Raw genomic sequence first — 23,687 nt, forward strand, 5'->3', positions numbered from 1 at the left:
TACAGTTCTAGGTTGCAATTTACTTGTTGGCAAAGCATGTTTAAGAGCATGTTTGCACCTAGCCATTTATTCTGTACTCTGCACCATTTGTTTTCACTCGTCTCAGTTGTGCTACTGTTTGTAGGACCACACTGTAACTGGATTTCCAAGATAGTTTGGCTTTGCCTCTGGAGAAAATATAACATAGACATACTTTGTAAAGAATCTAGGATTTACTAAGTAAGGTGTTGGTGTTTTGTTCCGTGCAGAGGATATTCCTCTCACTGACTAGTGATGTTCTACTCCCTTCAATTGTTTGACTGTATTCACAGTCCACAGTGGGTATGTGATTGCTTCACGGGGTTCAGTTCAGACCATTTTGCACCAGTGGGTATGTGATTGCTTCACCGGGTTCAGTTCAGACCGTTTTGCACTGGGAGGTTTCTGTACAGGGCACATGCCCGTCTCATAGTCTGCGCTGACAACGCAGTGGAAAGTTTGCGTCCCACAGTCCTCAGTTCTTCAATGCTGTTGCTTGAGGCAGTGCCTCTCCTGTTGTTACAGACTACATCATCTTTGGCTTTACAGTCGCTGTTAGTTTGTTGGGGGTTTTTTTGGTAGATTGTTAGTGTATTTTAGTTTGCCTCATATTTACTGGGCTTTGTTTCCCATTGGCAGGAAGATGAGAATTTCTATTTTAGGACTTACATTGGCTTTGTGAGGCTCCATTCTTGGTTTTAAAAGTCTGGTTTCACTTTATTTTTAGCACTACCATCATCAAATCTGCAGGTTTTTGTCCCTGTTCTTCATGTGACAGGGCAGTGGTTGCTAATGCTAGAAATGCCAAGTGCCTTGATTTCCTGGAAGAGCCTATTTTGTGTGATTGTGCCACCTGCGGATCCTGAACTTACTGAAGTGGAGAGGACTGTGGTACTAGATTCTCAGTTTAGTCCCAGACTTGGATGCTCAAGACATCAGTGCGTGCATGTGTGCAGGTTACTCAACTAACCACTTGGGTAAAAGATGGTTGGTGGTTGAGACACCCATGGTCTAGATAACACAGCCTTGAAGCAACTGATTCTTAGTGTCAGCTTGTGATCTTGGCTTTACACTTTTTGCTTACAGGCCTTGCAGCTGGAGGAGCAAATACTTTGGTTTTGGTAAGATTTTGCTTTTATGGTCCGTCAGGATATGCAGACCTGTTATTTTCTATAATGAAACATTTCCAAATTGGCTAGCTGGAAGTGAAGCCCACATTTAAAGATACCTAATTGTTAGCAGAGTTCCAGGCGCAATTCACTACCTCTTTTGCTATTCTTAAATGGTAAAAGTAAGCAGTTTCTGAAAATAAATCTGTATTTTACAGATCCCATTTGTGTGTGCTTGAGGTAAAGTTTTACACTTTACACAGTTTTTTTGGTTGAGGGAACTCATTGACTGTAAAATCTATTGGAGTTTTTTGAGGGACTCGATACATTTGTTGAAAGGGGTGGTTCAGCCAGTATATTATACTTCAGTTTGACATGGTCATAACCTACGTTTTTTAAAGAAACTATGCTGGTGACCCAATGGGGACTTTCTTTTCCAGTACTTGCCTAAAGAACAAGAAGAAAAGTAGGAATAAATAAATGTTATTTTACAATGAAGAGTATTAAATCATTAGCTGATAGTTTCGTCCTGTACCAAATAAATTACTAGAGTGGTTCTCCCAAGTCATCTGTACTGAAACATCTGATACACAGCTAATTCATAAATGACCTAGAAGAGGGAGGTATAGTGAATTTGCTGAGAAACAAGATCGACTAGAGAGTTGCAGAAGGGTCTTGTGATAGATGCAATTGGACAATAAAATAGTAGGAGAGATTTAGGGTTGGTAAATGCAGAGTAATGAATATGGGGAAAAATAAACCCCCACTATCCATACCAGTAGGTGGGCACAGTATTATATTAGTTACTGTCACTCAGAAAAGAGTCTTTGTTGTCACTGTGGAAATGTGAGGCAGTGTTCAAATGTAGTCAAGGCAAATAGAAGGCAAAGTATATTATGACAGGAATAGAAATGAAAATTTAAAACATCATTATGCCAATGTATAAATATAGTATGTAAATGATAGCAGGATGGCAAAATGACATGGAAAACGTAGAGAGTAATGTTAGCTGTTTGTCAAAACACAAACTAGGTTGCAAAACCAGGAGTTACAGTAAACAAATAAAATGCAGTATTTTCTCAGCAGTGCCTGATTAAATTATGCAATATAACTTACTGCTGTAGTATTTTACAAAAGGTATTAGTGTAAATGATTGAAAAAGGGATTAGATGTGTTCTAGGCAGAAAGGGTGTCTGTCGGTGTCTTTTCAACACAATGGTGGTGTTATAACCTGCAGCTGGCTTCCTAAACCATTGATTGTAGGAAACTGGGAGGGATGTCAGCTTATCATAGAATCATAGAATCGTTTAGATTGGAAAAGACCTTTAAGATCATAGAGTCCAACCGTCAATGCAAACCACCATGCCCACTAAACCATGTCCTGAAGTGCCACGTCTACACGTTTTTTGAACACCTCCAAGCTTGTCTTATTATACCCTCCCCTTGCTACCAGCCAGGGTGAGAATGGGGTGGCCAGCTCAATGTGCATTTGGTCTGACTCAGAAGGTCTTCTTCTGCTTTCAGAACATCAAACCTCCTGCTCTTAACTTGTGTTCATACTTTCAGGAGTCAAAAGGTAAATATTTTTAGCAAGCTGAAAGAAATATTGTAAGAACAACTACTTTTGCCAGCCAAGTCCTTGGATTTCTTCTCTGATTACATTACAGACTGAGCGTAGCTTACTTCCTAAAATTCTGTATTTATCTGTTAAGGTAGTTTTGCATTTAAATAAAATATGTTCTTTAAACAACAGTATTTAGCCAATGACAAAATGCTGTAGTAAAACTCTTGCAAACATTTACTTCTTGCTTGTCATTATCTGCCTCTAATATACAGTATTATTATGTAGTGATTCTTGTGATATTTTAGCTTTTAAGTATCTTCATATAACAGAAACTCTGTTACAATGGCAAAGGTTGGTTTTATGTCCTGACTTTCTTCACCAGATATTGCTTTTTTTATACTCATTTTCTGTATCAGGGGAGCAAGCTTACAATATGTAGCCTTATTAGCTATGTTGGAAAATGCTGTTTAAAAATTGTTAGCTGCATTTCAAAATAGCTATTAAAATATCTCTGTATATAAAGTTGGTTTCATAGATATGAATGTTGTTCGTTTGGGGTTTTTTTTTAATTCTTTCCTTCTAGACAAAATACTGCTGTTTTACCTAAGTCTGCAAAAGTTCTTGACTGGTACCCCAAAGCTTGCTCTAGAAAATTAATTTTATTTTTTATCAACTGGGATGAACTGTGGGTGACAAAAAGGAAGAATTCATAACAATCAAGACAATTTCTACAAGAATTACTTTGAAAAGTAAACTCCATTTCTGTAGGAGCTGTATATGACTACCCAGGCTATTATCTTTATTTTATCCTAAGGGCCAAGAAGAACAGAGCTAACATATATTAACCATTGGAGCAAATAATATTTAATTGAAAAGGAAACAAGCATCATTATTCAAAGGGAATTTAATTCATTTAGGGTTAACTCCTGACTACTTTTTTCATCTGAAGCTGTGTAGCATTTAGGAAATATTCCAACTTATGGAACTGGAGCACATTATACCAGAGCTATACTTCTCTCCTTGTCATAAAATACTCAAGTCTCAGGTTCCTGCGAAGGTAGCTCCAGAGCAGACGTCCAGAGCGGGGATCAGACTTCTGTGCGCCTGCTGTAATGGCATCTGCAGATGCAGCACGCAGCCGGAGTGCTGTGAAGGATCGTGCCAACATTTTTTTGGCTTTTCATACAGCATTTCTATGTTATTCTTGCTCTGCCTTATCTTCTCCTTTCCCCCCCACCCCACACATTCCTGCATTTATTATAAAGGTCCCTTGAGGATTTGTAGATATTCCCTTTTGAAGGGGAAAATATATTTATCAATGTCTTTTCTTTTAAACTGCATGCTCAGTAGTAATACTTGCTCTTTGGGTATGGATGTATGTATATATTAGAGATACTTAAAAGCTGACAGAAGTAAGGATGCTATTCTGGACTCAGAAGTTAATCCTTCCTTTACCAGTCATTTGTTGAATATTTGAGAGACATAGCTGTTAATGGCAAAGAATTAAATAAAATTCTTCCTGAACAAAAATCTTACTAAAAGCTTTGCCTACTTTGAAAATATTGTGCAGTGTCCCTATTTATCAGCACGTTCCAAAGTGTGTTAAATCCGGTTTCAGCTTTCCTGATGCATGAATTTGACTACTTATGTGTGATACAGAGATTCCTTTTCCCTGAAATACAAGAAGCGTTTTGTTAAAATGCCTACTTAATAAGGACTTAGGCTGACATGATCCTGCAGATGGATTTCACCCTGAGCCGTGGGTTAGTTCCCTCAGAATGGCGTTTAAACTGGCTTGTTTTACTCTCATGAGCTGGGTCAGGAACGCGTACCCGGCGCGGCAGACAGGGCAGCGAACGGCAGCCTGCAGCGGATCCGAAGCCTGGGGCCTGTTTGGGAACCAGCAGGGTCGGAGCCTTTCCACACGCACGCCTCTTCCCTTCGTTTTCTGTGGGCAGCCTCTGCAGGCCCGGCGAGCGGGGCGGAGGAGCTGACCCGTTATTCTGCACGTCCCCCCGGCCTGCCACCCCAGCCCTCTTACGCTCGTCAGATGTTGGTGCACCGTACACGTGCCCTGTGTCCTGGCAATGCCTGGCACCTCGTGGCCCTAGCTGATCTGTGATCTAGTATCCACGGGCCCAGAGTCACCAACAGGTCACCGGCGCGTGGTTGGCTTCTTCAGTTTTATTTCCGCTTGTGCTTGCTAACGCGAGGGCCTGCTTACACAGCCCCCCAGCACCTCCCCTCCCTTCTGTTGGCACTGCTGCTTTAGAGGTACGGCAGCGTGCCTGGGATGCTGTTAGCGTGTTGTCGCTTGCTTCCTTCAATAAGCTGCCCTTATAATGACACAGCACTTGCAAAAATGACCGACAACTTCTGGTTTGTCTGAAGCTTGCACACACAGCAGTATTTTGGCTAAAATAATTTTCCCTAATAATAAAGTTGATAAAATGTACTGAAGGAAGGTTGGGGTTTTTTCCTTAAAAGCCTGTCTGACTGTAAATAATGGATTGAATGAATTGGGGGGGGAAAAAAGTTGCATTAAAATTCATTCTGTGAATTCTCTGCTAAGAACGGTCGTCAGTTATTCACTGCCTGGTGCTCGGTAATACAGGTAGAGAAATTCTCAGTCATGTTGAGATTTTGAAATGCAATGTTTCAAAAATGAGGAGTAATGACATTTGGACCTCATTAATCAAAAAAAGCCAAACCTCTTTAGCATGGGAGAAGATGATGAGTGCAACATACCACTTAAGACTGAAAATGTAATTTAACAGGAACTACAGAGACAGACACACCTTTAAAAATCTCAGGCCACTTTAGAAGCTGACTGGTGAACATAGGAACTTAATGTTTTACCCTGTTTTTTAAAAATCTTGGGCTTTCATAATACCTTTCAGATTTCTAATATTGTCAAATAGGAAAAACCAGGTTTGAATAGTTAGAGATTGGCCAAGATTCCAGGGCAGGGGCTGGGCTAGAAGTGCTAACGGAGCTTCTCACTGCTTAGACCACTGGCTTTGGCTCTTTCACAGCTGCTGAACAAGCACTATTTTTTAGTATCTTTTCAAACCTGCAGGGGAATAAATGTGAGCCATAGTGAAGAAACTTAGTTTTGATGCCTTGAATTGTATTTTTAAAATTATTAACCAAAGCCTTTTTCTTTCCCCTAGCCTTTTCTTACGCTTATGAATCTTCACTGTTCACCAGATGTCCACACATTTCTGTGCAAAGCCTTTGTCCCTGCCTGCCTGGAGCAAGTTCACGTGATTCACCCTTGTCGAAGCCTCTGTGAGAAAGTGTATTCTGACTGTAAGCAGTTGATGGACACTTTTGGAATCACATGGCCTGAAGAGCTGGAATGTACCAGGTAGGGTATTTTTCATGTTGACAGGTGGTGGGGGTGACATTTTCATATTTGACCTAGACTCAGTTGAAAATCTGAGGCAGGATGTTAAATACCACCTTGCTGTAGCTTCCTCATCCCTGGTGACCCTATAGTGCTTATGCATAGGACTATTTTTTTTATTAAAACTTTCTTCATTATTCAAATGATCACCTACATTTCCTGCTTGTGACTTTTTTACAACAAAGTTCTGCAGCAGTTCTTTTCAGTATTCAGATCCTTGCTAAAAGAAGCTTTTTACTGTAAGTTTCTTCAAATTTAAAATATTAAATGTTACAGTGTAGATTTTGCTTTGGTTTCTGATCTCTAAACTAGGGATGGTCATACTTACTTCAGGAGGGTTTTATAAGTAATTGCTCACAAAATAATGAAATATAAAACATTCTGTATTTGAAGAGACACAGAGCATTAAATAGTAGAAGCCACATCTTACTCCTAACCACTTAAATGTGCAAATTCAATCTTGTGTTGTTTTTCCTGTACTGCCTGCCAGAAGTCTCTTTTTTAAAATTTCACCTTTTTCTCAAAGGTGTTCACATGTCTGTTCCAGAGACAAGACCGTTAATACTACATTTGGGGAAAAGATGAGTCTATATATATTAAACGGAAACCATGGAAAACACTCCAGTGTAATCTTCTTGAGAATCTGACCTTCAGCTGCAGATATTTATAAATTATTAAGGCCAGATGGTTGGGTTTTTTTAACACGCGTCAGGGCAAGAAGTACAGGGGAGGAGCAGAGAGTGGAAACTCAAGTCATTTTGCTAACCCCCATGCAGTTGCTAATCTGTAATAGGGCTGATGGAGAGCTAGGACAGTAGTCCTGTGCCATGATCTCTGGTAGAAATCCGTATTGGAGTGAATATGGCAGATGGTATTAATGCCATTTCCCTTAATTCTGCAGAAAAATTGAAGTTGTGGCATTTTAAAACAAGAAGGAATCAACTTTTCCCATCTAGTGTGAGCTTCTGTGCAATAGTAGTGCCGCTTAGAGCAGCAAATGTCTTCAAGAATTGTTTTGAGAAATTAGGAAAGATTACGAGTGAAGCCAGTTACTCAATGTATCTTTCAAATGACATCTTAGATCAAATTACATTTTTGCAGGAATCACTGCAGCTTTAAATTATTCTATTACTGCTAGCATTTAATGAAAATGAACCTGCTCTGTTCATATGTGAAATGATGTCTCCCCAATAGCCGGTACAGAGAAGTCCATGTAATGCAGGATGTTCTTAAAACAGCAGACGTTCTCCTGCTGGACCCCGTGGAAGAGGAGCTGGTGTGAGGATGGGCAGTAACTGGAATCCTGAGATTCACACTCTTGTATTCTTACAGATATACATAATGCCTATTAAGATATGGGTGACTGAAGTCCGCACTGTTGCCGTGCATACTGGTCTGGCCCATGGTTAATGAAAAAATCTGCTACAGAATCAGTTTTCTTAATGATTGGTCTGGATTTATTTGGACAGCATGATAATGCAGAGAAACAAAGAACTGAAGTTTTTTTGCTCAGGCAGAGCTTGCAAACTGACATTGAGGGACTCTTATAATAGCGTTTGACAAAGAACATAACAGAATCTTACTTTAAAAGCTAGAATGCAAAATTTGTTCTTTTAAAATACATACTTAAACTTGGAATGCATATAAATATAAATCCCATTTTGAGTAAATGCTTACCTGTTTGAGTTTATACTTACATCAGCTATTTGAAGATATGTCTAACACTGCTAATACTGTGTTAACCATATAAAAAGGTCGCATATTGTGTCCAATTAAACACTTGAGCAAGTGAGTCTTGAGCAATTTTTAGATTAATATTATGGAGCTAGAAAAAAAATTGCTAAAATGGTGACCTTTTTTACAATGCTTATCTTTTCTGCTTTTGTCTTTTTCAGTTAGATAGTTTTATAGTTGTTGACAATGAAATATCACTATAACATAAAAAATTATAATAATCGTACAGTAGTCATCAGTTAATTCTAGATACTGTCAGCCTTCTTTCTTTGTTCCTTGATTGAAGCTTGCATTTGACAAGTGTTTTCTGTCTCCAACAGTCTACTGTTACCCAGCTTTAAAAAAAAAGCTACACTAAATATTTTTATGTACATATGTAAAAGTTTAGTAGAATTTAAGACTCTAAATTGCAATTTGAGTAGTGTTTCGTAAGCATTAAAACAACAACCAGAGAACAACAGTTAAATAGCTGTTTGAATAGTCTTCTAAACTGAAAATATTTGAAGTCTGTTTTTTTAAAATGCTGCCTGATTTTTTTTCATATAATGCACATTTTGCGTTATCTACAAAATGTAACAGTGCTTAGAATCAGATTTTTTTCATATTTCAAAGAAATAATCATAGTGAGAATGAGGGGTATTAAGGTATTTCCTCTTCTGTTTATTTATGTAGACTAGTCAATTGTGATGAGACTGTTCCTGCCACGGCTGCTGTAACTACAAACATACATGGAACTCAGAAGACCCTAGGCCAGACCCGAAGGGATTATGGATTCTGGTGTCCACGACACCTACACACTACCAATGGACAAGGCTACAAGTTTCTAGGAATTGATCAGTGTGCACCCCCATGTCCCAATATGTACTTCAAAAATTATGAATTGGATGTTGCGAAAAGCTTCATTGGAATAGTTTCAATCTTTTGTCTTTGTGCTACGCTTTTCACATTCCTGACTTTTCTGATTGATGTTAAAAGGTTTAGGTACCCAGAGAGGCCAATCATATATTACTCCGTCTGTTACAGTATAGTCTCTCTAATGTACTTTATTGGATTTTTACTTGGGAACAGAACTGCCTGTAACGAGGCAGATGATAAGTTAGAAATTGGTGAAACAGTTGTTCTTGGCTCCCAAAACAAAGCCTGTACTGTCCTTTTCATGGTTTTGTATTTTTTCACTATGGCAGGAACTATATGGTGGGTGATTCTTACAATCACTTGGTTCCTGGCAGCGGGAAGAAAATGGAGCTGTGAAGCTATTGCACAAAAGGCCATGTGGTTCCACGCAGTTGCTTGGGGAATACCTGGTTTTCTAACCATTATGCTCCTTGCAATGAACAAAGTTGAAGGGGACAATATCAGTGGAGTCTGTTTTGTGGGTCTCTACGATCTGGATGCCTCTCTGTACTTTGTGCTTTTGCCGTTGTGCCTTTGTGTTTTTTTTGGTCTCTCTCTTCTTTTAGCTGGTATTATTTCTTTAAATCATGTGCGGCAAGTCATACAGCATGATGGCAGAAACCAGGAGAAGCTAAAGAAATTTATGATCCGAATTGGAGTTTTTAGTGGTTTATACTTGGTGCCTCTTGTAGCACTTCTTGGATGTTACATCTATGAATTGGTGAACCGGAAAATCTGGGAAACGACTTGGGTATTTGACCACTGTGACCAGTACCATATTCCTTGTCCTTATCAGGCAAGTAGCAGTTTCCTTTATAAATAATACTTGAAATTTAATTAACAAAAACCCTTATGCATCACCGTGTCTGCTACGTGGTTAGTAAATTATTTTCACATTAAGTAATCAGTTCAAGAACATGCATTGATTAGTTTCTTTTTAAGTCAGAATAGGTGGTATGGTACTTTTGCTTTGAAATTTTTCCCTAATCAAATTGATAGCACTCAGCAATTAAATTCCAACTCACTGCTCTAAAGGGAATATATAATCTTTATGATATTTGAACTTCATGTTACAAATTGTGTTGGGGGAGGATCATTCTTTACAGTGTGTGTTCCTAAAGGTAGTTGCTCAGTATTTGGGTGCATAGCTCAGTATCAAAGTCCCTAAGGTGAATTTTCATCAGTTTCAGTTGCAGCTGAAATAATGATTCTTGAAAATTGAGTCTAAATTGGATTTAAAATGTTGCTTATAACCATAGTTTTAAAATCACTTTTGTCTTTTTTTTCTTCAAAGTGTAGAAGTGTAAAACACTTGAAATTACAAAACAAATTTCCAGTATATTTTTTCCATGATAGCTGTCATTTGCAGGCTGATTTTCAGTAATGTGAAGAAATCTTTAAAAAAACTAACCAAACAAAAAGCAGGTAAAACTACAAAAACCCAAACAACCCAACAGCACTTTAAATTGCAGAGCTGTTCATATTTAACATTTGACTCTTTAAAAAACCACTTCCTTGGAAAAGCTTTTAAAGTGAATCTGCCCATGTTCAGTACTCTATGGATTTAATCTTTTGTAAGTACATAAAAATCCCTGCAATCGCAAGTAATTTGTGGTTTGTTTCTTTCCGTTTAAGAACAAATATAAAACAAGACTCCATCACTAAGAGAAATGCGAGTGTCTCATGTCATCTTTCATTGCTTTGCACTTGCCATCTATGTTTTTACTGCAATAAACTATGATTAAAAAGAGGAGTATAAACACAGGCATTATGGAATGATAAGGCTTGATCCTTCTGCATTCTTAAACATCCTCTATATCCTCTGTATTGAAGTCAGTGTAAGCTGAGAGTAGCACAGCTCACAGACTTCTTGGTTATTTTTGCTTCCATTACCATTCTTAACAAGTGCACTTTGTCTTCAGTGGGTTTTAAACTGAGCTCTGTATCAACCTAAGTCGTCCAAAATACACAAGGTTGAAAACAAGGCTTTTATGCTTTTTAAAAAACCCACTTGTTTTGTAGTACTTAAATATAACAGCTTGGCATAACAACACAGAAAGAGCATGTATTCTCAGCCTTTAATTAACCCATTGGAAAGAGTAAATAGCAACAGGGAATGTTACACAGACATACCTAATGGGATCTGTCCCTATAACAAACAGTGTGTGCTAACTGTGGAGTAGCTTAAAGTGGCATGCTTGGCCTTGGCTTACCTGAACTAGCTTGTAGACTTTTATTACATTGGCCAGATCAAAACCAAATAAAAACAAACTTCAGTTTAAGTAGCTAATGTTACCTGGCTAACAAAAGCAGTGACTTTCATAGATGGGACTGGCAGATAAGCCAGGTAATGTAAATTAAATTTGCAGCATGGGAGCAGGAGATAATAATCTCTTACTGAGTTATATGTCTCAGCTCCTATGATCCTGTTCTGCAAATAGGTGGATTAATTTTGCAATAAACAGAAAACTACTATGTAGTTCCCTGCAGCTCCTTGATGATGCTGTCTAATCTGATTAACTCCCAACTCATGCACTTACTGTTTCTTTTAAGTTGAAGGGATAAATCTTATACATACAAACTATTTCTGAAGAACATGTTTACTAATACTATTACCCCCCAAATTATGTTTCCTTTCAATTTAAAAGAAAAATATTTCCTTCTGACTAATCTCCTCTCTGTGTATTCAGCTGTAGACATTAACCAGGTCTGACTTGACTGTACACGTCTAACATTTGTCCACAGTACAAGCCTCAACAAAGAACAACAGCTGTAAGAGAAAGTCTCTCTTTTACATAATTTGTTTGTTTTCTACATTTAAAAAATTAATCAACAAGTATATTTTCTCCTCTGCGTTTATTAAACTTTGTTATCTTATAGGCAAAGGCACTAGCAAGACCAGAAATATTTTTGTTTCTGATGAAATATTTGCTGACATTAATTGTTGGCATATCTCCAGTCTTCTGGGTGGGAAGTAAAAAGACCTGTTCTGAATGGGCCAATTTCTTCAACAGAAACCGCAAAAGAGAGTAAGAACAATTTTTTATTCCTGTTTTTTAAAGTGTATAGTTTAAGATGAGTTGGATTTCAGACATGTTTCTTTAAATATAGGTCAGGTAATCAAAACGTTGTCCTTAGGCCCTTTCTTTTTCAGAGTCTAAATGCTGCATATGGGCATCAGCAAAATTCCATTGGAGTTTGTGGAAGTTTTACATATGCGATGACTTTTTGACAACATTTTCAGAAGATAGAAAATATTTTCCTCTGCTGATCTGTTCTCTTTCATAGAGCAGAAGACACATTGTTGTGTTTAGCATTGGCTAATAAATCTCTGGTTTCCAGTTGAATGAGGGAAGATAATTTCAGCCATCAATTTAGATTTTTTTCACGTGTTCATTTGGCACAGTACTTAGCTGTGTTTACTATCATGCAGTAATAACATCCTTTGCTTTTCTCCTCTGCCAGGCTTGTCTTATTTTAAAATTAATTTTCATTGACCCATCTTTAGTATCACTTTTATTGTATTAATCTACCGTTCCTTATTTTTTTCTGAAACAGAATAATTCAGTTTTATTACTTAATTTTAGTAAATTTGTATCTATGGATTTAAACAGATTATAAATGTCATCTCTATTTCTTGTAGTCATTTTTTCCATTCCTTTTTTTTTTTTTCTTTGATTATTTCTTTTTAGATTATCTGGGTTACTCGTAAATTATACTGTGGTTTTAGATCTTTTCATTTCTTTGGATTTCCCAAGGCAGCAGTCCTTAAGCTCCTTTTATTTTACATCTACATTCCTTGATGGTGAGCTTATAGCTTCCTTTCCCTCTCCCCTCTTTTTCCATTTCCTGTATAATTTTTCGTGTGTTTCAGATGGTAACTCCTTTCAGCTATAAGAATTTAAAAATAACAAAGTCAATTTTATAATGTTTACCTTGTTTTCCACTTGAACGAGGTTTACTTTACATAAAGTTAATTTGGTAATACAGCTGCTTATGAGCTAATCCTGCTTTCTTCTCTTAGATGACTAATCTACTGAAGTCATTGGACCTACTTGCAGAAGTAAGAAATGTAGAAATCTGCTTTATTTAATTGTTCCACAGACACAATTACTTTGGAGCCATTATGATCAGATTTTTTTCTCTTTTCACATGTAATTTTCTCCCTCGTGTTCGTTAACATCCAGCTCAGATTGCATCCTTGGTTGCTATTCTTCCAAGTTTTTGTGTATGAAGCTATATTACATTGTATCTAAGGTTATCCTCTTCATTCAGTTACACACTTGTATTTTCTTTCAGTCCAATCAGTGAGAGTCGAAGAGTGCTGCAGGAATCATGCGAATTTTTCTTGAGGCACAATTCCAAAGTTAAACATAAAAAGAAGCACTACAAATCAACTTCACACAGATTGAAAGTCATTTCGAAGTCAATGGGGACTAGTACAGGTGGCACAACAAATCATGGAACTTCTGCAGTAGCAATCACTAATCATGATTACTTAAGCCAAGAAACTGTTGCAGAAATTAAAACCTCTCCAGAGACATCTGAAAAAGAGATAGAGGCAGACGGAATGTCAGCCCAAAGAGTCGAGGAAGGTGAAAACAGTGGAGATCAAACGTTATCTGGTTCTAAACTGACCGTGGATCAGGTGGAAAAAAGAAACAAAGCAGATAGCACATGTGATATGAGCAGCTTGGCTGAGAGTATGAAGAGAGTAGGTGAAGGAAGGTAAGGCTCCTTAACTCAGTCTTTTGCTTGTTTATGAGTATTGCCACTATTTTTCTACATTTTCTATTTCTTCTCTCTGAAGAATCACTATACTATCAGTATACAATTAACCTTCAGTAAGTGTCAAGAGTACTGTGATTCTTACAAACTGTTTCATGTGGCCATGTATCTTTAGCATATGGGCTATTTTATATTTTTGTAAGATTCTTCTTTTCCTTTTAAGCACTGAGTGCTGGAGCTTCAACTTGTAGGATATTCTTGTATTGTTTAACAGTGACCCTCAAGAAATCAGTGGCTGCAATGCAATCATTTTGAGAGGTGACCCTATGCTTGGAAAAGTGTACAGAACTGTATTGCATTCTCTTGAAAAGAATGTAGCTTAAGATATATTATAATTTCATTGCTAAAAATGTTTTCTTTCCAGTGTAATGCACTGTGCTTAAAATTGACTCCCTGTGTTTTATTTTTCATTACTTACAGAATAACTCCTAAAAATGATTTTGTTGAATCTCCTCCATTACAAAGCAGCTGTTCCCAAATACCTGATGTCTCACAGTCAGCTTCCGTATCACTACTTGTCTACTCGGCTTCAGACACCAGAAGAGAGTTGGATTCAGGAAACAGTTCAAACCCTTGAAAGATTGAAATTTTATATGAACATTTTCAATGTATAAAACTGATATGGATTCTGTGTTACACTGGAAGTAACAGATATTCTGTGCCTTATTAAAAAAACACACATATCTTGCTTTGCACTTAAAAAATGTTAAGTTTTGTTGTGGGGGGCAGCTAGCAATAATGTACTATATTTAATCCTATCCAGGAATAATGGAAATTGAAGTTCTCTAGGACACGGCTGGTCTGACTAGCAGTAATTTAAGAAAAAGACGAAAGAAACAAATATTATTCCCAGTATAAAGAACACTTTGTAATGAATTGCATTAAAATAATGCTTAGAAAGCACTCTTACTTTTCAAGGCGTAAAAGTTCCGTCTGCATCTTTGATATTTTTCAAAACTTGTTAATTTTTTTCTCTTCTTTACTGTGTCTCAAACAGCAGTATCACTTAAATAAGGGATACACAAATTTATAAATACTCTATGTGTCATGATGTATCAATTATAGCACTGTTTTGTGGTAGCTTGTACACTGAATATGAAAGGGAATCTGGAATTATGGTGATTTATTTTGTACATAAAAATGAATTTTGTAAATAACTGACTGCATAAGGTCAATATTTAGAACTACTGTTTTGTATGTATTGTACAAACTTGGTAAAGTTAACATGCTTCCATTAGGTTGTTACTAAAGTCCACAGTCCTGTGATGATCAGACAATGTTACTTAGTTCTGAATAAAGCAGATTGTGCCTTTATATATAACATGCACCATACACTGTGCATTTGGGGCAAGACTGGTCAGACATCTGTGCATCCTGTTACAGGGATCATGCGTTAGATGCAGCACTGCTTCAGAAAAATGCTTCTTGGAGCCCCTCCTGGTGTGGTGTTCCAGTGCATCATGCCAAAGAAGAAAACACTTCAGATCACTCGCGGCATGGGGGACAGTATCTGAAGTATACGCTTTGCGTTTTTTTACTGAGCTGCAGTGAAATTATATGTTTCACGTTATTTCTATGCAAGTAACTTAATTTTTTAGAATTCCGTAGAGAAACATCTTGCAGAAAACAAACTGTTGAGTTATTAATATATAGGCTTGTTTAACAATATATTTACTTAAAAGATGACCTTAATACTTTTTCTACAAAGCTTAATTTTCTATATGCTACAGCAATATATTTTCTTTAAATCAAAAAGGCCTTAATACATGTAGCCTTCCTTATGATAGGGCGGTTCTCAAGAGCAAGTACTACTGATGTGGATAAGAATTTCATCGTTTGGCTCTTAAGAAATCCTGGCTCCAATGAAGTCAATGTGATTTATTGCTTGAGATAATTTGGAGCCAGGATTTTGCTGTTTTCTAAACCTGAATGTCAATGGCTTTTGTAAGACTGTTCAGCATCTTGATTACTAATAAAAATATTTCTCAATATTTTGATATTATGCAGAGAAATTATTGTGTTCCAATTTGGGCAGCGTTCATGGTGATGCTTTCAACAATCAAGCAAAATTGTGTGGGTCAAAGGTCATGTAAATGCTGAATCAACAGGAACTACAGTTCTGATAAACCAAAATTATTTGTTTTATCCATCGTGTATTAAAAATTGAATGTATTTACCTTTATATTGCAGCATCTGCATTTTAGCATTTGTAATTTATTGCCTTAAATAGGACATGTTATTTCTTTTATGATTTCCCCGTTAAAAATATACAGAATTCTTACTGCTGAGAAAGTGAGAAAGATCCGAAAAATCTCCTGTGAAAATGCACACTAAGTACCCTTCATTGTTGTAGTCATGTTTGTAGACGGGTAACTTTATATACATGTTCAGTAGTTTTGTTATTACTGTCTTTGTTCGTAATAAAATATCCTGTTGTATAGTAAGTTTCTGAGTTGATATTTCTTATTAACTAGATGTAGCATGTTTGTTGCTCTATTACGGTAGTATTTTTGCACCTAAGACACTTGAATGTATTTTTTTTCTTGGAGCTGTGTGAGGTAATAAGTATTGCAGTGTTTTTATCCCTCCTGTATGAGAAACTGAGACAGAACAATGGTGGGAATTGTTCACGTGAACACGGAGACTTACGAAAGAATGAAAAACTGAACCAGGTCTTTCATCTTAAGGTTTAGAGCATTCTTTCTTTCATGACTTCTAGTTAAAGACCTCCTTTAGATTACATAGACTATGTATTTCCACACTATGCGCTTGCTGCAACCTTCTTAAAATGTTGATACACATATTTATTTAATATTACCCCTTTTTTTAGGTAGTTCAGAAGGTCACTGCTCTAAAAAAGATTAATACAAAGTAATTCTGAAGATACAGCAATACTGTGGGCTTAAAAATAGATACGTTTTCAAAGAACTGTGAAATACTAAGCAGTAATCATAACATTCATTGGAAGTGAAATGTATCAGTGGTAGATGGAGACTGTAGCACTTGTGTGTTCCCATGCTGCTGTACCAGAAATAACGTACAGACCGTGAATTCCCAAGGTGACCTTTATAGCTAAAGAGATTGTGGTCTCCGGACGCTTTAACCTTGAAATACCCAAGTAGTAACTGGAAAATTAAGCAGCTATTTGAATGCCCACAAAAATGATGGAGGGGAAGAAACTGAAAGAAAAGAGGTGCAGAGATGAGTCAGGGTATGGAAGACTGCCGTACAGTCTTGACTACAGAGAAGCTCATAAACTGTTTATCTTAACAAAAGGTGTTTGGGTTATTTGCTTTCATCTGTTATCTGACCAAAGTTAAAACTGAAAATAAGCAATTGATATTAAATGGGCTTTTCTTAAACTGTAAGAATAACTTCTTACTGGAACATCACCATCAACTGAAGTCATTTAATCGAGACTGGCTATCTTCTGAAAGATGCTCTATAAATCCAACAATTTAAAAGATTGGTACAGCCATTTTAGTCTTGTTTCCTGCCTTTGTTTGCAGAAAGCTAAAATAAAGGGTACCGACAGCTTCTCCAAGCCTTAAAATATGTGTGCCAAATGGTCTTTTACTTCCCTTCTTTCTCTTAATGGATCTCTCATAAATCACTTCAAAGCATGCATTACACTGAGTTTTCAGGTTGCATATAAAATCTTTCAAAGGACAAGATGAATTTAACATACTAAATCATATTTGATTAGTGATACAAACAGCACCTGAAATTACTAATACAGTAGTTTTATGGTACATGTTGTGTATACTGTATTTTACCATCCTATTTTCCTAAATTTTTTTAGTGAAAACTGGGGTAAAGTTTACCTGGAGTATAAAATAAATCTATGCACATATTTGGGAAAAAAAACAATCTAAGTTTGTAAAACTAACCCGGGATATGGGAAAAATGCTTATTTTGTTTGTAGCATTTAAAAGGATAATAAGAAAAATTTCTGCAGTATTTAAAACTTCTTTAAATCTTTTTGCTTTTTGAAACTTAAACAATTCAGGAATGGAGCACTAACAAGCTGAAGCAGCATACAGTTTTCTGACAGTTGTTCAAATGATTTACAGAGAACTGTAGGTCCTTTTCCTTTACAGGATACAGAATATACTTGGTTTAAAGACAGTCAAATACAGTTGAATTTCAGAAGCAAAAATAAAAAAAATTTAAATATGAAAAGTTGATCTTCTTTAATAAAAATAAGTTCAGCATTCTGCAAAGCACTGAAAAATGCAGTAGCTGAATAGAATGAGGAATCACGTTTCCCTTTGAAGTTTGACCACTCAGTCTCGGCACGCAATTTCAGAAGGCTGCACATCAAAGGAGAAATGCTACATCCCTCCCTTGACACTGGCCACTTGTTGAATCGGTCTTTGAAGGTATCTGACAGCTCGCTGTTTGGCTGCATTCACTGGTAAAGATCTCTGCCAGTATTAACCGCTGGTATTTGCAGTAATTTCGATGTCTGGCACCAAAGGCATTTTAAAGTCTCATGGGAATAAATGTTATTTCCTGTGCATTATCTTCTTTTGCACTTATTCTTTCACTCTTATTTTTGTCATCTTACCTTTTTTTTAGTGGACTAGAGTTTAACTGTAATTAAAGGAGTTGGGCAACCTATACCACACCTTCATGAGCTGTCTGCTTTGGATCTCTAGAAGCAGAGCTCAGAGTATCTTTCTGATGTAAGTCTTTGAAATTCACTTCTGTATATTAACTGGATTTTACTTCCTATTAAAAAGCACTTGAGATGCAAAGTATAATTAAAAGATTAAAAACATGCCAGCACATTTATATCTGAGCTCTTCATTAATGCTTGTTCCCCATATTTCAATTTTGTTCATCGAAACTAAATCTAAAATAAAAGTTTGCTTTATTTCAGGTCTTACTAGTTAAAATAAGGACAAACATGAGTTATCTTTAAAGATACAGAGATCTTCCTTCATTAAATGGCTCACAGCTGGTTTCTCAGCACAAACAGGAGCGGGAGAGGAGAATGGTTTCTACAAGAAGAGCTGTGTGGAAGAAAGCAGTTTTGGGGGAAGGGAAGCGCTAAATGGGCACTCGGTACTGGGCATAGGTGAACTGGAGGGACACTGGTCTGCAGCCTAGAGAGCATACTGTCAGGTGTGGCAGTGTAGTCATGAGAGAACATCAGGTGTTTTAAGTGGAGAGGAATACACTGATATTTTAGGACTCACTCTTGACATATAGGGAGAAGAGAAATGGCAAGAAGGAATTTTACTTCCATTAAGTAGGTTTGTAAGTCACAGAGGTGATGGTGGGATCATTCGACGTGGCCACCAAAGGGATCTTAACAGGAAAAAGGATGTTCCGTGTTGGTCGTGTATGAAGGATGACCAAAGTATCTATATTTTTATGAAGATAAATTGCATCCCAGTTTATCTTCCTGACGTTCTGCCTGACCATATGAAACTGGGTCACAAGAAATTGCATGTGTACAAAAATAAGACACTGCCAGATAAGGTCCTGGAGGAAATGATAAGCAAGTTAGTTAATTAGTCGATGGCTTAAGCTAGCTGGGAAGCTGCATTCTCTCCACACCCACCTCTAGCAGTATCACATGTACTATCCGAGAGTGCATGCAAGTCTTGATTGACCCAGCCGAAGACGGAGGATTTGAGGATGCTGAAACAGCTGAACAGGTTTCTTGGCACTGGGTTTGAGTCACTGATGTTGCCCACTGGACACAGTCCTCTCTGGGGCTTGGTCTCCTTCCAGATTCCTACGGGCAGGGCTGCGATCCAGACTTCCAACTAAAGACCAAGGGGATGCACTGCAGGGATTAACAATCCAGACATGTATCATTCCGTGAAACGTGAAAAGGTGGCACTGACAGGGGTGTGACATGCCAGTGAGCGGATGAGATGCAAATGTGTTGGGCTGGCTGAAGTCAGGACTCGCCATGGAAATTAATTGGAGCTCTTTTCCTGTGATTGTAGTGGGCAAGATCATCCTGAGAATGGACACTGTGAGAGAAGCTGATAGTTGGGATGGGGTTCTCTATGGAGAGAAATGGAAAATCACCACGCCAGTAGGAAAACCCAAGAAAGCACACCTGATAAAAAATGAGCGAGGACTTTGCTTTTTAAATTAATATAACCTCAACAGCTTTAGATATTTTTAGGGCACCCATATGAAAGTTTCTCTACTTGGCAATGAGAAATTGTGAACTCATAAATGAGATTTTTAATCAACCAAGAGGTGCTGTAATTACAGCAAAGTTACTAGGACAGAAGTAAGGAAACCACACTAGAAACAAAGTCATGCCTCACAAAAGCATAGTTAGATGAGCACCTCGTGTAAAAAAAATGTAACTCAAAGAGCGACTTGAAAAGGCATTTTTCTTCATGGGAACCTGTTGGTCTTTTGCTGTTCTGGCCAAACACCATTTCATCTCCACGTGAGCCAGGGATTCAGTGCTGTGCTTGATCCTTTTTTCCAGTGCCGTTGCACTAGTCAGTTGTTGATGCAAGTCAAATAAGATTTATCTTTTAGCATATATAATAATTTTAATGCAAGAGTTTATCTGTTGAAGTATCCTCGAGGCTAGGTATGGGATGACCCCACTGAAACGCTCATGGTGAACCTCTCCGACAGTGCCCGACCCAGCAGCCACTGTGAACAGTGGGTCATCAGTGACCAGAGGAGGTAGGTGCTGCTCAGAAGCTCCACAGCCCTGCTTGCAGCAAGCCATGGCGCTGCTTCGCTGAGGTCAGGCCACCTGGGGGGACAGCGTGGATGTGAGAAGCCGGGTCTCGGGAATGCCGTGGGCTCCAGCACTATGTTCCACAGGCAGAGCCGTGGTGACCATGCACGTTCAGATCTGTCACTGCTGTTGTGGCTCTGCCCCCCTCGCTCTGTCTCCTCTCTGAGACAGGGGGTTTTGTGCAACTGTTGAGTGTCCTGGGCCAATTCATTTGTTTCTGTGACCAAATCCTCTTGCATCCACAGGCTTCTGTGTATTTTGTGTGTGCCAGCCATGGTGGCTGTAGACCTCTGCTTTCTGCAAGCCACCCTGAAGCGCTACGCAGCCCTTCCTCAGCCTGCAGCCCACTCCTCATTGCTGCCTTGCTTATCCTGAGGAACTCCTTTTCAAAGGGCTTGCTGGATTAAAAAAAAAAAACCAACACTTCCAAGTTCAAGTCCATTCCTTTAATTTCAGGATTATCACTAATTTGAGGTAGTATCTTCCAAAACTGGAAGGACAGACCTGCGGCCCTGCACTTGGTGAATGGTGTAGAAAACCCAAGATTGTTCCCTTCAGTGAAGAAGCTTTCCTGTCTGGATGCAGCATTGTATTTCACATCCTAATAACTATTTGCTAGCGCAGGATTCAAGGAAATGTAGCTTTTCAGTTCCGCAAAAGGCCTTTCTATTCATTGAGGATTCATGAGGCAGCCAAGTAATTTTTCTACCATTGACTAATTCACAGCCACTCTAATAAGCAAATGTTTCTCCTGAGCCTCAGCTCTCTCCCTGCACATGATAATTCACTGGAGGCCCAATGAATTTAACTTAAAACTGGACTGAATTAGTTTTCCCATTCTACCATGTGCACAAGTCCTTGAACAACCTGATCTAACCGGACCTGCTTTGACCAGCTGCACTCCAGACACCCCTCCCAACCCAAACATTTCCATGACTGCAGCCAAGGATTGTGCCGAGGATTGTCTTGCAGAGGTACGGACCAGACTCCCTCAGAGTCAAACATTTGCCACCAGCAATCAGTGAAAACAGGTCTCAGTATGGGCTTTTCATCATAAAATTTACACTATGGAAATGTCTGGATATCCTGAGTTATCCTTTATCAGTGAAGCAGACAGTTTTCCCAAATAGTTTCACTAATGTTTAACTCTGACAATTTGTGAATGGTGTTTAGTTTAAAATATTCAATGCTTCCATTATTTTCGTAAAAGCCATGGCTATAGGGAAATGCAACTATAAATCAACTGATGACTTGGACAGAAAAAAAGATCTGCCTAGAAGCCTCAGCAGGCTATGAAAGGACCTGTTTCCACAAGCTGAGCTCCGTGGTATCTGAGCTATGTCCTGGTCTTGACTTGTTGGTAACAATGTTAAAGATGTATCTCCATAGAAAACTTAATTAATCTGAGTAATAAAAAGTGTTAATCCTCTCTCTAGTGTTTTCTATTGTGCAAATATACAATGTTTCCTATAGTAACATTAAGAACTGCCATGTGCTTATTCAGAAGTAAAGAATTAACACTTAACTCCAGGATTTTTCTCTCACACTCGGAAAATGCCATCCTCCTGTATATGGACACAGGAATCTTCCGCAGACAAGCCTCCCGAGGGTTACCGTATGCTTTCCTGACAGTTATGCCCCTCTTGTCTCTGACAAACTCTGTTGTGCTCTCACCTCTGCCTGTCCTTTCTGGCTGTCATTCAGATGATCAGGGTTTTTTTTCATGGCTTGCATAGTGAACTGTTAGCATGACTTGACTGTCACCTGGAGGTATAGAGTCTCAGCAAGCAGAATATGGATACAACCTACGCTTTTAAGCTTTTCTCAAAGGCAGAAACAGGGCATCACTGCCTATTCTAATCCACTAAAAATCTGCCCCAAACTAGTTTTTAAGATTCAAGTGTTAACATGTGTACTTGCAAAACACTGCTGTGACTACAAATGCCATGCTTATAATTTTATGTAGAAGCCACTGGAAGATTTTTTTTAAATAAATAGCTGTATCTGTGCTAGTAAAGTAATGAAATAGAGGGAGAGAAGTTTGGGATTATTTTAAAATATTAAGCATGCTCTATAAATAATATATCTAAATTAAAAGGTGTTAGAAGGGATCGAGGCCATGATCCCATGGATTTTTAGACAGTTCCGAAGTTTTTTTGTGGAAGAAAATGAAATCTATTTCTTAAACCTGTAACAAATTTTCCTGAGAGCTCTTACTTTGGTTTTCTTCTACAGCAGTACAGATGGCTTTTTGTTTCCTCAATCAGACAGGCAGGCTGCAAGGAGCCATTCGAGAAATTCAGCAGTCTTCTCTGATCTCAGCGTTTTACATGGACTTACAACTCACCCTAAAATATCAGTAATAAAGTGAACAAGAGCTAAATGATGAACTCCACAATTAAAAGCACCGAGGGTAGATCAGCAAAGATCCTGCGTGTTGTGATGCTGAGCACAGCATTGCTGAGCCTGAGCTCTCTGCTGCTTACCCTGGGGTATGCATGCATTCCCCAAAGCAATGCATAGATAGAACTGACAATCACAGTCAAAATCCCCAGACATCACCAGAACAGGGAAATGTATAAAGCAGTAAGAGTTAAAAGCAGATGAAAGGTCCAGGTCTTGGCACTTACCTTACCAGGCCTTTTTGTGGCTCAGGATCCTCAGCCTTGAACTTTCTGTAATATTTAGACACCTAAGCCTGGTTTTCCTAGCTGTGAAAAGCCACATCTGAGAAGAACCTATTTCTGAGTGGTTAAAGCTTCTCCTCACTGTATAAGGAGACTCTTCCATCAGATATGGGTCTGTTCTACCAGATATGGGTCTTTTCTACCAGATTTGGAATATGGACCTGGTCTTTCATTCCCAGGCTCTGCATTAACTGTGGGCAATGGCCTCCCATGATAAAATGCTCCTAATCTTTCCTACTACAGTTGTTTCACTTTCTGAAGATCAAGGAATGAATAGCAATTATTTACTGGTTGAATTCAAACCAGTGCTCTAATAAACAGTATTCATAAACTGGAAGAGTTTGCACAAGAAAGGTGGAGAGACCCAGCGACCCAGTGGGCAGCCCCTTGAATTTAAACTTTATAGCTGAGGTGAATGGAACACGTGTGTATGAACACATCCTCCTCTGCAGGCTTGTGTGGCTGGTTTTTGGGATGCTGAGAGGCTATGTGAGGAGGCGGGGAAACAGCTCAAGTCATAGCAGAGAGACTGCATGCATGGCACCAGCCTGGCGGTGTGAGCATCTGCTATGCCCAGTGCACTGACGGCTTGACAGTGACCTTGCGTGCGCCTGCCTGGATTGTGCAGCAGCAGACTGACTGCATGGAAGATTTTGGTGACATTTAAATGGTGGATGTCTGTACCTCATCATCTTTGCTGATATGTTCGTAAAGCCACATATAAAAGATAAATTCTGTATCATGTGGCAGT

The 23,687-nt window shown here is 38.3% G+C and overlaps 1 protein-coding gene across 2 annotated transcripts in view; it reads left to right on the top strand.

Annotated features, from left to right (window-relative positions):
• FZD6 (frizzled class receptor 6) overlaps nt 1-15,960 on the top strand; it is a 33,282-nt gene extending 17,322 nt beyond the window's left edge. Inside the window, exons 3-7 of one of the 2 annotated variants that reach the window (XM_052788046.1) lie at nt 5,865-6,061; nt 8,507-9,524; nt 11,609-11,757; nt 13,028-13,456; nt 13,937-15,960. In XM_052788046.1, coding sequence (XP_052644006.1) covers nt 5,865-6,061; nt 8,507-9,524; nt 11,609-11,757; nt 13,028-13,456; nt 13,937-14,093 — 1,950 coding nt within the window. In that variant the 3' untranslated portion in view covers nt 14,094-15,960. Of the gene's footprint in view, nt 1-5,864; nt 6,062-8,506; nt 9,525-11,608; nt 11,758-12,752; nt 12,792-13,027; nt 13,457-13,936 lie in introns of those variants that run through there. The other variant, XM_052788047.1, reaches the window with a different exon arrangement.
• The last annotated feature ends 7,727 nt before the right edge of the window (nt 15,961-23,687 follow it).

This window comes from Harpia harpyja, chromosome 5, assembly GCF_026419915.1.
Source record: "Harpia harpyja isolate bHarHar1 chromosome 5, bHarHar1 primary haplotype, whole genome shotgun sequence".
Classification (NCBI taxonomy): Eukaryota; Metazoa; Chordata; class Aves; order Accipitriformes; family Accipitridae; genus Harpia; species Harpia harpyja.